The 14,815-nt window shown below is 37.7% G+C and overlaps 1 protein-coding gene across 1 annotated transcript in view; it reads right to left on the bottom strand.

Moving 5' to 3' along the window:
• Nucleotides 1–40: 40 nt before the first annotated feature.
• LOC308699148 (ribonucleoprotein PTB-binding 2-like) overlaps nt 41–14,815 on the bottom strand; it is a gene marked incomplete at its 3' end in the record, with an annotated part of 75,426 nt that continues 60,651 nt past the window's right edge. Inside the window, exons 5-12 of the mRNA XM_081379739.1 lie at nt 14,365–14,485; nt 13,636–13,718; nt 12,505–12,603; nt 11,839–11,944; nt 11,118–11,431; nt 7,307–7,418; nt 6,893–7,041; nt 41–172 (exon numbers count right to left, since the gene is read on the bottom strand). Coding sequence (XP_081235865.1) covers nt 41–172; nt 6,893–7,041; nt 7,307–7,418; nt 11,118–11,431; nt 11,839–11,944; nt 12,505–12,603; nt 13,636–13,718; nt 14,365–14,485 — 1,116 coding nt within the window. The remainder of the gene's footprint in view (nt 173–6,892; nt 7,042–7,306; nt 7,419–11,117; nt 11,432–11,838; nt 11,945–12,504; nt 12,604–13,635; nt 13,719–14,364; nt 14,486–14,815) is intronic.

Below are 14,815 nucleotides of genomic sequence, written 5' to 3'. Positions count from 1 at the left end.
TTTTTTGTAGAAAAATACAATGTAAAATGGGCACTTTACTTTAGTATTGTCCCTTGGTATCTGTGTTTACCTGAGGTTGCTCTTTTGCGCATTCAGTAACTGCAGCCGTCTCTTGGCTTGTGTTTCCATAGGTCTGTGCTTGGTAGTGTTGGTACCACTGCTGCATGGCCTCCTGTCACACAGAGACACCGATCAGAACCACCAGAACAGAATAAAATACAGTCAGCTATAACAGCGATCTATAAAGGAATCAAACACGTCTTGACTGTCTTAAGGCCCTGTCGCCCTGATATACAGCAAGGGAAATGGAAGAACAAACTGGTGTGATGTAATTTCCAACAAAATCAGACCAAAACTAAGTTCATTTCAGGAGTTCGAAACAGCTTGCCAAAGCAAACCTTCCGGAGAAGAGAGTTATTACAACTTTTTTTTTGGCCCAGACGCAGATGTCGAGAAGCGACACCACAGTCGGCTTTTGTTGCCGCTAGTTCTTTGATGACGGTTTTGTGTGTCTGGGCCTTTACTGACATTTCTCACTGACTTTAGTCGCAGCCTCAGATGACATATACGCAGTCTATTCACTGACTATTCAACAAAATGGCAACAGTTTTCTGACTTTATAGGATTTTTCAGGAGTCCATCAGGCAAAAAATGTGTGCTTAAAAGGTACAGGGTGGCTCCAGTGGTCAATGTCCAGCGGAATTGGGCTGCTTTTAAGTTTTTGCCACGGGTAAAAAAAGATTCCGCAGGTTGATTTCCGCCCTCTTAAGTGCTCCAACACCCCCCAAAACACCCCCCAGACATACAAATTCAGTTGAGAATTCCGCCGTCCGATGGTGAAAATCAATGGCTGGATGGCTGGAAATCTGGAACCATTCTGCACATTTCCACCACTGAAAAGACAGTTCCATTTTTTCCATTCCTAAAACAATGCTGGTCTCGAACCAGGAACCACTAACGTCAGAGTCAAAATGGAGTGTTTCTGGTACAGGGTTTCTGCACATTTTTTAAAGTCAAATTTAAGGCTTTTTAAGACCCGAAGAAATCAAAATTAATACCATGCATTAGGGTGTGTGCAATATTGCCAAAATATGTCTCGATCAATATTTTCAAAGGTTTGTTGATAATTAGATAATATTTGACTGATTGCCTGTTGTTGACAGCTGACTGACGAAGATATTCATATTTTTCATATTCTATGCAGTGGTCAGTTCACAGCAGTGACAGAAATTAATTTTTTTTTATTAAGGGGTAATATTTGCCTTCTTAAATTGATTTCCAGGGGCATTTTCACCTATATATTGACATTTGTAGATGTATGCATCACCTTTTATGTCAAATTCTAACATTCAAATTAAATTCTATTTACACAATAATAATTACACAATATCAGTGTTACCAGTCAAATTAAATCAAAATCCATCTTTGCAGTGCAGAGGTGACACAGTGGTGGCATCAGATCTGGCATTAATATATTTACACTGCATTTAAAATTGCATAAATAAAGCTATGAGATTGTTAAATATGAACTGATTTCTAATGTTCTAATTAAAGGGTACTCTAAATGTGAAACTAAAACTGCCAGTAGGTGGTGGTAAGTCACTGTCTTAATATGTGAGCTGAGGTAGTCATTCATTCAACCGATTCGTTCAAACGGCTGATTCATTCGGGAAAGAAGCAAGTGGTTGTTCATTGAATCATTAAATTGATTCGTTCAAAACGCGGAATCCATTCAAAAAATCATCGCTGTCTGTTGCATTGAGACTCTGCTATGGCTTCATTTTGAAATTTTCGTCAGCGAAATAAAGGGAAAACAAACAATATTGACAATACTGTTTATAAAATTGAACTCACAGTCTTGCTGATGTGATATTGTAGGTCTATGATAACAACATAATATGATATAAATATGAGACAAAAACTCATTTGAGAACATAGCCTACCTAATTGCACACATCAAGCAGTGAAAGCACGAGAGACTAATGCGATGTCAGCTCGCAGTGCCTCGTACATCGTTAAAACAATGATTACAATATCATAATAGACAATACACATCATCACACACCACTACGCACATAAAGAATGAACTTAGAATTGAACTGACATTTACCAACTCGCTTCTCCTTCTCTCCTCCTGTTTCGCGTGCAGGAGACGAACGTAACGCTGCCGCGAATGACGCGAAATGTCACGTGAACAAGCAAATCCACAAAGATAGAATAATAAATAAAAAAGTACGCTAATGGTTCTAATTTGGAAAACATTTAGATATGTGTAAGTCAAATTGCCATTCAAAATTTAAGACCTTTCATAAGTAAAAATAAGACTTTTTAAGACTTTTTAAGGCCTTAAATTTTAAAAATCTAATTTAAGACTTTTTAAGGATCTGCGGACACCCTGGGGTAAGAAGATTTTGGGGATTCATGGTTCATGGCATTGCATCTTTCAAAAAGATTGAGTTTTGTAGGAGAAACTAGAAACTAAACAAGATATCCTTGAGCACCAATGACAGGGGTAGACAGCCTTGCTCCTGGAGGGCTACCATCCTGCAGAGTTTAGCTCCAACTCCAATTAAACACACCTAACAGCTAACAGCTAATCAAGGTGTTCAGGATTAATTGAAAATAACAGGAAGGTGTGTCGGAGCAGGGTTGGAACTGAAGTCTTCAGGGTTGGCTTCCCCAGCTTTTCATGTAGATCAGACAACTTATTCCTCTCTAAGAGGGTGGACCTTGGACAGAATAAGCATCAAAGTGGACTGGATAGTCCACGGCTGATAGTCAAAAGTCTGGCTAAATGAGACTATATGACACTGACAACATTTTATCTCTGCGTTGCATTGTATCTCCTGAGCTGCTTCCTCTTTTCGTCTTCATCTCTTCTCTCCATCTGTCTAACCTTGTGGCCTAATCCGTTTCGCTAGCTTTCTCTTCTACCATTCCCTTAATATATCTCTTCCTTCTCATCTCATTCCCATCACTCCTTTCACCATTCCCTGCTCTCTTTCTCTCTGGACACCTACAGCGTGAAGCTCACTGTCTCATTTCACCAAAGCTGGTGGAGTGTGTGGGAGTGTGCGACCAGATGGGACAGACAACTCACAGCCAATCTTTCTCTTCCCTCCTGTCTTCCCCCTCTGCATCTCTCACTCCCCCTTCTCTCACTCCAACTCTCACCCACTCCTTCTCGTATTGTCATAGGAACGCCGGCAGTAATGAGAGGGAGACCCACATTTAAGCCATTTAATCCCACTAAAATTTATTCCCCTCCAAACTCTCCGCCAGAGAATGAGTAGGGGATCACCCTAAAGACACTGGAATGAATCTGAGAGACTGTGGGAGGAACTGCAACTCTTTCTCCTTCCCTCTCATCCTCTCCTGGAGCACATTTTCCACTCCTCTGCGTCTGCTGAAATCTTTACATTCTGATTTGTAATTCATTTCACAACTTTTTGACAGAATAGTGCAGAGTGGCAGGATATTATTGGGGAGAAAGAAGGGGAATGGGAATCAGAACATGACACAGGTGGGATTCGAACCTGCATCTATGGGATAGCACTGTGTCCTAACCAGGGGTTTGGGTTTGGCTGGTTAGCTTGGGCCAGTTAGCCCGTAGATGCCGTAACTACACCATAAGTGTTGTTATTGTTAACAAAAACTTAAACTATTAACTAAAACTTTCAAAACTTAATTTAAATAAAGCTGACATATACATAATAGAAAGGTTGCCTTGGCAACTAACTAAAATGACTAAAACTAATCTTTTGGAGGGTTTTTCTTTTTTCAGGCACCTATTTGCTGCCTTTCACATTTCAGGAAAGTCACTAGGTGAAGAACTTGTGACCGTGTGCCATGTGGTGCTATTGGCTAATCAGCATTTGACATGATGTCATCTTTCTGAGTAATTAGTCAAGTGGCATTTATGGTTCAAAACTTACAGAATGAAATACAGTCAGACACAGCTATAACAGCGATCTATAAAGGAATCAAACACATCTTGACTGTCTTAAGGCGCTGTCGCCCTGATATACTGCAAGGGAAATGGAAGAACAAACTGGTGTGATGTAATTTCCAACAAAATCAGGCCAAAACATATGCCCAGAACTGAGTGCCCATGAGCGAAGATGGCATTTAAATCACATAATTCAGGGGGTTCTTGGCCAGCCGGGCCAGTTGCTGACAGTTAGCTAATAACAGAACTCCTTGATCCAAAGTAGGTATGATCTGACAAGTTTTGAGTGAGTAGCGATTTGTCAGTGCAGTCACAGATATCAGAAGATATTTGAAGTTTAATGTGAAACGGGACTTAGGGCCAATGAGATTTTACTGTGAGGGTTACAGTGCGCAACGAAGCAGAAATAGAAACCGAGCGATAAACAAAAAGCTCAGTTGGGACAAATAAAAAATCAGATTTAAATGGAAGTAACCTAGGACACGGTGGTGCAACACAGCTCCATTCTGATGGAGCTCTTTTTGTTCTGATTTGAACATTCATTTTCTTAATTCCGTATAGACCCATCTATCTCTATTGTACAGCTGAGCATATGGCAGAATTGTTTCCTTTCTCATTCCTCTCGCTCTCTCTGGCTTTCGCTGTCAAATCTGGGGCTACTTTGGACTGTGTTAGAGAGAGGAGTTGTGGGGGATATAATGGGGGAGAAAAGACTTGAGAGAGTGGGCTAAGAGCGAGACAGATTGATGGTTGCAGTGAACACTGGGATTTCTTCCTTTCTCTGACTGTCAATGTCTGCATTCCACAATTGTCAAATACTTTGATCTGATACACAAGATCCCAAGATCACAATCCTAACACCATTAAAAAAAAAAAGAAAAAGAAAAAAGAAACAGACCAGTGACTGCAACTGTGCCAGTGATGTTGCTGTTTGTATGTAACTGTTATCTAGCTAACAAAAGAATATTCTAAGAACGTTTTGCTAAATGGGTCAATGACATGATCAATGCATATTTTTGTCCAATTGCATTATTTCCTTTTCAAATAATTTGATAAATTAATTCTTTATTCATCACTTCATTCTATAAAAATGTAAAAATTTGAATTAATTTTCAGTACATTCAAATAATAAATATCATTTTATGTTTTGGTATCTTAAACCCCTAAAATGTCAGGTCGAGCAACGGTCCGCACAAATGAACTGACTAAGAAAACTATTAAAAATGGTGTTTTAGTAATAAGACATTCAAAATAAAATACTATGGCATAATTTTATGCTTAAACACATTTTATAAATATCAGTAGTTTTAAAAATGTTTTGATCATTGAAAAACATTTGTTCGACAATCAATGCCAGGTGCAAACATGGCTATTTTATTATGAATTAACAAGGTAATAACAGTAAGAATGATAATGGATCATCCAAAGAACCCCAACTGATCCTTTGCTACTTTCAAATATGGGTAGGTTGGTACACTTTACAATAAACATATTTATTGTATTAAAAAATAAATTATGTATGAACTTAGAATTTAGCTAGCACAGGCAAAAGCTAATACAAGCATCCAAGTAGAAGCTTGTTCAATGTAAAATTATCTGCAAAAGTCAGGTGGCGCAACCAGGAAGTCAGTCAGTGTATTTAACTAATGTACTCGCATTAAAATAATTGTTAGGTATGATGTACTTGTTCATGTTGTTTTACAAAACACTTGTGCTGCTATTGAGATGGGATTCCAGTAAGGTTAGGGACACGTTTGGTGGTATGGTTATGGTTTAAGGGTGGGTTAAGGGGTAGGGGAAGGGCCAACAGTGTAATTATAGATGTCTTTACAGAAATTATTACAGATATAATATGCAGGCATTTTTTAAATATAAGTAGAATGTAATCAATAAGTGCATTGTATCAAATTATTTATTTCAACATTAGTACATGCTAGTTAAAGACACTTAAAGTGGGACTGAGAAATCAGCATGACACAGGGAGCGCATTAAAAATTACCCAACTGTAAGAGACGCATATCTTGCAAAAAGAAAAGAGAGGTGAGGAATCCTGTTTAGTAGTTTTTATATACAGTAGTTTAAATTTAGATGAATGCATGTTTGACTTTGTTGTTATTTAATAACAATCGATTACAGTGTACTGTATCTAACCAATCTATTGCACTGTAGCCTATTCCAGTGTGTTCCGAATGTGATGTCAAGAGTTTATTCTGTTATTGATCAATTTACCACTTTTACTTCAACAGAGACTGTTGACTGAAACACTTGTATTTGTATTTTATTTTTTATATATAATTGAAATTTAATTAAAAATCCAGTATTCAGCATATGCCCTGTCATTATTAAAGGGATAGTTCACCCCCAAAAAATTATTCAGTCATCATTTACTCACCCTCAAGTTGTTCCAAACCTGTATGAATTTCTTTCTTCTGCTGAACACAAAATATATTTGGAAGAATGTTGGTAAGCAAACAGTTGATGTACCCCATTGACTTACATAGTATGGGAAAAAATTACTATGTAAGTCAATGGCTACCATCAACTGTCTTGGTTACCAACATTCTTCAAAATATCTTCTTTTGTGTTCCATGAACGAATTACAAATAATGTTTTTGTGATAACATTTTGAGAACATTATTAATGACCATAAACTTTGAAGCTGGGTGTGTATATTACTCCAGTCTTCAGTGTCACATGATCCTTCAAAAATCATTCTAATATGCTGATTTCTTGCTCAAGAAACATTTTTTGTTATTACCAATGAAAACAGTTGTGGTGCTAAAACTATCCAGGGTTCAACAAAAATATTTGTCAAGATTCTTTAATGAACAAAACGTTTTAAAATTTTATTTGAAATAGAAATCTTCTGTGTAAATGTCTTTGCTGTCACTTTTGATCAATCTGTGTGCATTTTCACATGTGCACTGCAGGTGTTGTAGTTACCTGTGTGTATTGCTGAGTGTATTGTTGAGTGTATTCTGCAGGAGTGGTCTCTGCGCTGTATTGACTGGGTGGGTGGGTGTTAGGCGGCAGGACTGTGCTGTATGTCCCAGTGTGCGCCTGCACAGTCTGAGGTTTACTGTTGCAGGGTGCTAAAGGAGACACAAAAATACTGATGTAAATCATGGCCTGCTCAGGGACACCTATTTAGAACATCTCTCATACAGACAGTCTTTATCTTCTCTGCTGGAGTGGGCTGCAGCCCATCTGGCTGTGGCCTTGAGCAGGGAGAGACAAGACAGCCATACACTGTAAATATTATAGTTGAAAATAGAGAGCTGACAGAGAAGAGATACAATCCAAGGTCTGGCAGAAGTGAGTCATCTTCAGTGTGTGCCGTTCTGATCGTGCACGTACCTTGCAGTACCACTCCAGGAAGCACACTAGCCAGGTTTAGATACGGGTTGGATGGCAACTTCACTTCTTTAGGAGGGTCTCCCAACAGAGACGTCTGACAACTGGACTGACTCTACAGAAAGAGATAAAGAAAGCGAGAGAGACACGTTGAGAAGAGCAGCAAAACAATATGCTACAGTTTTTTAGATGCTAATCTGGTACATCACCGAGTTGCTCACATATAGACCAACACAGTGAGACTGAAATGTCCGCTACTTCTCCAAACTCAGAGCATACAACTATAAAGATAACATGAAACATCTTTTGCAATATATTCGCCACTAGATGTAAGTGAAACTGACAACACAGAGAGAAATAATGTAGAGTGGTAAATTGAATCTAAAACAAAGATGAAAAACCGCACTCTCAGGTTATATTTTCATAAATTTATTATTACTATGTCCTCACAGACGCGTTTCGGCCTAAGCCATCATCAGTGTGTACTGTGAAACATTGTACCTAAATTGAATCTCCCAATTGATTTTAATTGAGGTATTTGTGAAAAGTGGGCTATTATTGGTTATCAATTATAATATTATGTAAGCAATAAAGTCCAAGAGGCTGTGACTATATTCAAAACAAAACACAGTCTTACTTGCAGAGAGACTCCGTCCACATTCTCTTCTGATTGGCAGTAATTTTTGATTGATTTTGTCACGTCTGGTGTGTTGCGTCTGGTGTGTATAATAAATAAACATGGCTAACGACTAGGGGTGTCCATGGTTAACCGATTAACCGATTAACCGTTAAAAATTGCGTAACCGAGTGAAACATTTTGCTCGGTTAAGTGGCGTCAATGGTGTGCATTGAATTTAGTTGTAATACATTTTTGCACCGCCAGAGACCGCTAGACCAGTTTTCTAATATGAAGCGGGCAAAGAAAGCGCGCGTCCGAGAATGAAGGCTGTGCGCGAGCCAGAAACAAATATAGTCAGTCAGTATCCGCGCCACTGATCGCAGCACAATAATATCTGTCTGCAGAGCCGCAGAGCCACAGCTTTACACCAGCAGTTTTACCCCGCGCATGCGCAGTTTCATCACAACAGTTTTACCCGCAGAGTCCGTTTACCGTTACATTAACCCATACAATTTGTATTATGCATTTCCTAAACATGTACTTGCTAATCAAACACTTTATATGAACAAACTACTAATCTATAAAACACAATCGGTCTTCCGACCTTTTACTGTGTTGATATGCGCGAGGGAGAGAGAGCAATACAGCGCTCGTGTTGTTTGAAGGCGGTGAGAGTGCGCGCGCGCGCGGCCGGGGCTCTCTCACTGTTTGTTCTTATGCGCCCTGTCCACTGATCTAAATAATTAGTTGTTACGACGACTTATTTGTTCCCTCGTTTTAATAAATCGTGGACACGTTGAACTATTTCCCTCCCTCATTTTGATTTAACGTGGCCAAAAACAGTTTGATACTATTAATTAGTGAATGCTAAAGACCTATATTTTGTGAATTGGTGAATATTCAGGTGAATTATTTCGTGGCCACGAATTAATAATAATTATTAAACTGTTTTTCGTCCCTGTGAAGATAGCTCTTCAGTGAAGGCCGACTACAGCTTTTTATTCCTTTTTTTTGTGAATTGGTGAATATTTATCAGTATCAGGTGAATTGTTGTGGCCACGAATTAATAATACCTCAGCACGTTTTACAAGCCCCTTCTCGATCGCAGCGGCAACGAGCACTTTGATCACTTGATTTAAAAAACAAAACATTTCAGCGCTAGATCGCCTAAAAAAAAAAAAAAAAACGAACGAAATGAATGCTCTGCTAGTTAACTGAAGATGTTTTGTTTATTTGTATTGGTATTCATGCCGCGAGATGTTTCAAAAGTGGTGACAATATCGACCTTAGAAAATAGTGGTGGGGACATGTCCCACCCGCAAATTTTGCCTATCTCGGGGTTGCGGCGCGCACACTATGGTTAACCGAGTATTAACCGCTAAGGGTCTCGGTTAACGGTTAATGAAAAACTTGAAAACGTGCAGCCCTACTAACGACCAATCAGCATCAAGGACCAGAACAATCCGTTTTATAATGTATTATCTATTATTGTACATTGTATTATTATACAATATTATATACGTTATTGGTAAATAAATATATACAATAGGGATGTCACGTGAGGAAAATTTCACACCAGTATTACTGATAACAGCGGGGGTTGTGGGGGGGCTGGGGGATCGCTTTTAACTTTCTCGCGATCACGACTACTCTGTGTATATAGGCCAATAATTAGCAGGGTTTTGCTGTATGGGCCTATAATTATATATATATATATATATATATATATATATATATATATATATATATATATATATATATATATATATATATATATATATATATATATATATATATATATATATATATATATATATATATATATATATATATAATATACAGTATATATATTGTTTTCCCCAACTAAATGATTGGTTGGAAATTCCATTTAGAAACCTTTGTCACTACCCACTTTGCTTTTTCTTTCACAGATTTCACAAATAAACAGCAATCCAAGAGAAGGAATGAAATGGAAAAGTACTGGCACAGAGTCTGGTATTCATCTCTAATCCAGTCACATAGAAGACAGAGCTCTCCATTAGCTGTGTAGAGTAATGCACGAGTAATCAGAGCCTACAGCACTAGTGGTCTGTCATTAAGGCTCAGAACTCTGTCAGAGTCTGTACTGAGCTCTACTAGGTGGCTGAGTGCTCGCGTCTGAATAAAGACACCCCCAGACCGAACAATGGAAATGGAGTTCTAGGAGGTCTACAGAAGCACTTCAGACAGAATCACAAGTACTGTATAAGCGAGTGTGTGCGTGTTTGTATTCAGCGTTCAAAGTGTAAAAGTGCACCCCCTTTGTTGTTTTATATACTGTATACTGTTTATATAAAAAAAACTGTAAAAACATTAATACTGTAAATGACAATTTCTTCTAACAAATGTACAAGTCTTTAGTTTTGATCAATGTCCTTGTTGAATAAAATTATTAATTTCTTTTAAAAAATTATTTTGTATTTAATTAACTAAATTAAAGGTGCATTGCGCAAGTCTCTGAGTTTTTGCAGAACTATGCCCCCTTCTGGCGACACGCGAAACTGCAACCAGAGTTGTGCACACGGTTACGTGGAGTTTGCGTTGGGGTTTGGGATGAACTAGAAGCCGGTCTCTTTGAATCCATCTTCTACTTTTGCCAAAGTCGCTTGAGTTGTCTTCGCTGATGCGGATAATGGCGGCGAATACACAAACCTGCCAGACATAGCCAGGTGAGCGTGAACGCGCATGACGTCACGCCCAGTCGATTCCGTCCCGAATCCCTCTTATTTATTTTACTGTACAGGATTATAGAGGCAATCGCAGAGATCATAGAAGGGCTCATTCAGCCCATCAGGCAATTGTTTAAGCATGTATGGGTTAGGAAAACGGTATTTTTAACATGAAAAGTTGCTTAATGCACCTTTAAATGTAAATTAGAAATATTTCGTCGCTAACAGGCGGAAACCTTGTATCTCCATATCATATTTTTTACTATTGGTCACTGTGTTTTGCAAACATTTAACCAATGAAAAGTATTAAAAAGAGCATGTGACTAAACCTTGTATCTCCATTGGATATGGTTTTTGAACAACACAAACGTGACTAAATGATAAAATGTTAAAGTCTGAGTGAATTATTCTCATTAAGTCGCAGAGATTTTGTAATTTTTTTATCTTGAGGTGAGAAATTGGAGAAGCAGAAAGCAACCAGGCTTACCGTGACGGCAGTGCTAGTCTGCACACTTGAACTGTGGTGGTTGGCTGGAGCTTTGTGTGTTGTGCTCCCCAGCAAAGGTCCCAGACTTTGTGTGTTAATCCCAGAGAGGAAGTTGTGAAGCTGTGTTTGGGAGCTTAAAGATCCCCCTGCAGTTCCTGGTGGTGCAGGCTGTTTCTCCGGAGCCAGGCATGTCGCAGTGACTCCGTTCTGATCAGAGACGGAACTCGCATGTGAACGCCCAGGTATGTGTGACACCATTCCAGCCCCAGAGTTTCCACCCTGGGATGTGACTGGAGAGGAGTCTTGGCCCAACTCTAAAAACCAGAGAACTTTGTTAAACTTTTGTAGTAAAAAAAAAAAAAACATTTAGCACCCAAAGCATATAGTTCATACTCTGGAAAACCTTCATAGTTTAGCATTTCAATTTCTCCCTCACTGTAACACCTGCATGGCACTGATATTCAAATAGAAATGACCCTGCACAAAGACATACTCTTCAAAGGTGTTTAACGCTTTGATTAATGCCTTTGCACACCAAACAGACACACGTCTGTATAAAAGCACAAAGAAAGAACTACTAATTGAAGTGGCTGCCTCGCACTGCTTATAATGGGGCTTTCAAACAGTTTGAGGATTTGCAATGCAAATGTCTTTCCCTCCAGTAGCGAATGAGACCTTTGGACCAGGCTTGAGGTCTGCAAGGTTGACCAGAAGCTCTCACCTGTGGGAGAATCTCCCAGCAACCCCTTCCCCAGAGGAACCTGTGTTCGAAGACCCAGAACTTTCTGTAGGAGCAGCCGGGATGGGTCACCTAAAAGACCCTGGACCTGGGAGGAAATGAGAGGAGGAGCGATGAAGGAGAAAAAAAAAGCAGTCAGGCCATTATATGGTCATGTGACAAACAAGTGAAAGATGAAGTACACACAGATGAGATTATTATGGCTGCAAAAATGCACATTGCGAAACAAAACACAAACATGTATTAAAGGAGATTTATGTCAGAGTTATTATTGCATGAATTATTGTTCTATTATTTATTTATTTTTTTCATGTAAATTTTCCAGTACAGATGGCATTATTATTCTTTAACCAGAACCTCAAATTTGCATTAAAAATGCCAGCTGGATTTATGGTTCTAATACTTCTCTATATAAATAAATATAAATAATGCCTTTCTGAACATAAACTGCAGTTTTCTCATTATTTACAAAAGGATTTAATGCAGAGTAGACCAATAATATCCTTGCAAAAAAAGAAAGAACTGTGAACACAATTTAGACTGTTGTTGTATAACATGCATTATTTTGCTGGTAAGTGTACTGTGGTGATATATTTCTTTTGTAATGGGTATGATGAAACACGTGAACACACACACACAGACACTCACATTAGTGATTTGCTTGTCTTTGATCTGTAAAAGCTGTTGTTGGGCCATCTGCATGTGAAGAAGATTCTGCAGAACAAGACCGTTTCCAAGAATGGCAGACTGCATGAAAGATAGAGAGATAGATAGATTGCTATACATGCTTTTCTATTTATCTGTGAAGTAGCTGCCTATTCATCATAACATATTTCCCTCTAAAGTGTTCTTTGCTATACTATAACCATTTTATCCATGATCGGCAACTTTATTTCTTTAGGGTGTTTCTTTAACTATGAGCACCTTTGCTTTGTGGACTTGGATTTCGTGGATTTCTTGACTTGTGGAAATGAATCTCCCTTAAAATAAACCTTTCAAACTCTCACTAGTTTAGACCGTCTATTTAAAATGTCCAATAGTAGATATGCATGCATCACAGCAGAATTAACTATTCTGCTGTGAATTATTCTGCTGCAGAATTAACTACACATCACTATTCATTTGGTGGTGGAAATAATGGAAATGACATCTGAAATATTTTTGAAATAAAATGGTAAACTCCTTTGTATTGCTAAAGGTAATTTCATTGGTACATTAGCATTTTTTTTTGTATTCTATATAAACAAAACTAAATTGTATTTTGAAATTTTTTACATATTCTGTTCACAAGTGACATTTACCTTCTCATTTCAAGCATGCACTTGAAACCCCAATAAACCACAATAACCACAATAAACAAAAGTCATATTTAAAAATAAATAAATAAATAATACATAATACATTTTCAAAAAATAAATACTGAAATTATTTATGTTTGTTACATTCTTTGTTAAGGTTATTATAGAACTAAAAAGGTAAAAAAAAATAATAAAATTTTTCAGTTTAAGATTTCAAGTCTGGGTCATTGGTAAAACAATCAAATCTATATATATAAAAGGCATTTGGAAAGTAGCACAAGTAAATGATGAATGCATCATAAAAGTTTCCAAAAAAAGGAAAAAAGTTTTAATGTGACCATATAACAAAAAGAAAGAAGTTAAAATATGTTAGTTTTAATAAAATCCAACCCTTAAATATACAACATAAGAACCTAAAGATAAAGAAACACCCATCAGCATTAAGTCAGTCTTGCGGGTGATTTAAAGAGAAAGCATGTACCTGCTGTGCTTTTCCTAACTGTAGCAACGCTGCAGTCAACGGTGGACGCAGGAAGGGGAGATTGTGAGGTCGGCCAAACTTTCCTGGTGGGAAACCATTAGATAAACCAAATGAGTGGGACAAATAAGAGAGGAAATAATGTGAAAAGAGCTTGTAAGCTCTCAAAATAAGATAGATGGACAGCAGAAAGTATGTGGCCGATACTGGCGGCCCACGATTTCGTCATTCCAAAATTCCAGCTTCAGTACTAATGGCAAGTTGCTCCGGAATAGGTAGAGAAGTTTAACATTTAATCATGTGCTATATTTAGTGTTGTAATTGTGTGTTCTCTTTAAGCTCTGGCCTCCACTTCTTCCTCAGCTCATTTATTCTCCCACCCAATGAAAAGTTCATTTTAATATATGATTAGGCTTTCATCAAGAGGAAAAATCTGCTCAGAATCTACAGCACTGGTGATCACTGTTACACACACATACATATGCAGAGACATGAAAGATATTTCATCTCAAAAACTACAATCCTCAGTGCCAGTACAATGCCTCTGTCTAAGAAAGTACTTAAACGTTTTACTCATGAATATTCAATAAATTATTTGGCTAATAATAAGTAAAGAGACACTTAAAAGAGGTACAGAGAGAGAGAGAGAGAGAGAGAGAGAGAGAGAGAGAGAGAGAGAGAGAGAGAGAGAGAGAGAGAGAGAGAGAGAGAGAGAGAGAGAGAGAGTGTTACCTCCTCGTTTGGCGTTGGGGTAGGGTCTCATAAGGACCTGGAGAGCAGCAGGATTGGTCATACTGTTGAGGAACTGGGCCAGATTGGGTTCAGGCAGTAAACCTTTCTTATTGCTCAACATCTACAGGAGCACATACATATGACAAAGATAAACAATAATTAATTATTTTATTATAAAGAAGAGCCATATATATATATATATATATATATATATATATATATATATATATATATATATATATATACATTTTCTCCAATTTTTTGTCAGTTTAAACATCCTTAAATAAGAATAATTTACTTGGAATCAAAATTGTGTAAAATAATTTTAAATGTATCTTCAGTTAAAGGAATATATTTTCTTTTGTGGGAAACAAAGGTAATTTTTTTTAAAGAATATACACATCAGCCTTATGACCCATGAAAAGTAGTATGATATAGAATATAGAGCAAA

This window comes from Scardinius erythrophthalmus, assembly GCF_964197995.2.
Source record: "Scardinius erythrophthalmus genome assembly, chromosome: 12".
NCBI classification, from domain to species: domain Eukaryota; kingdom Metazoa; phylum Chordata; class Actinopteri; order Cypriniformes; family Leuciscidae; genus Scardinius; species Scardinius erythrophthalmus.
The sequence above is the reverse complement of the archived record's forward strand: the minus strand, read 5'-3'. Positions and strand labels throughout refer to the sequence as shown.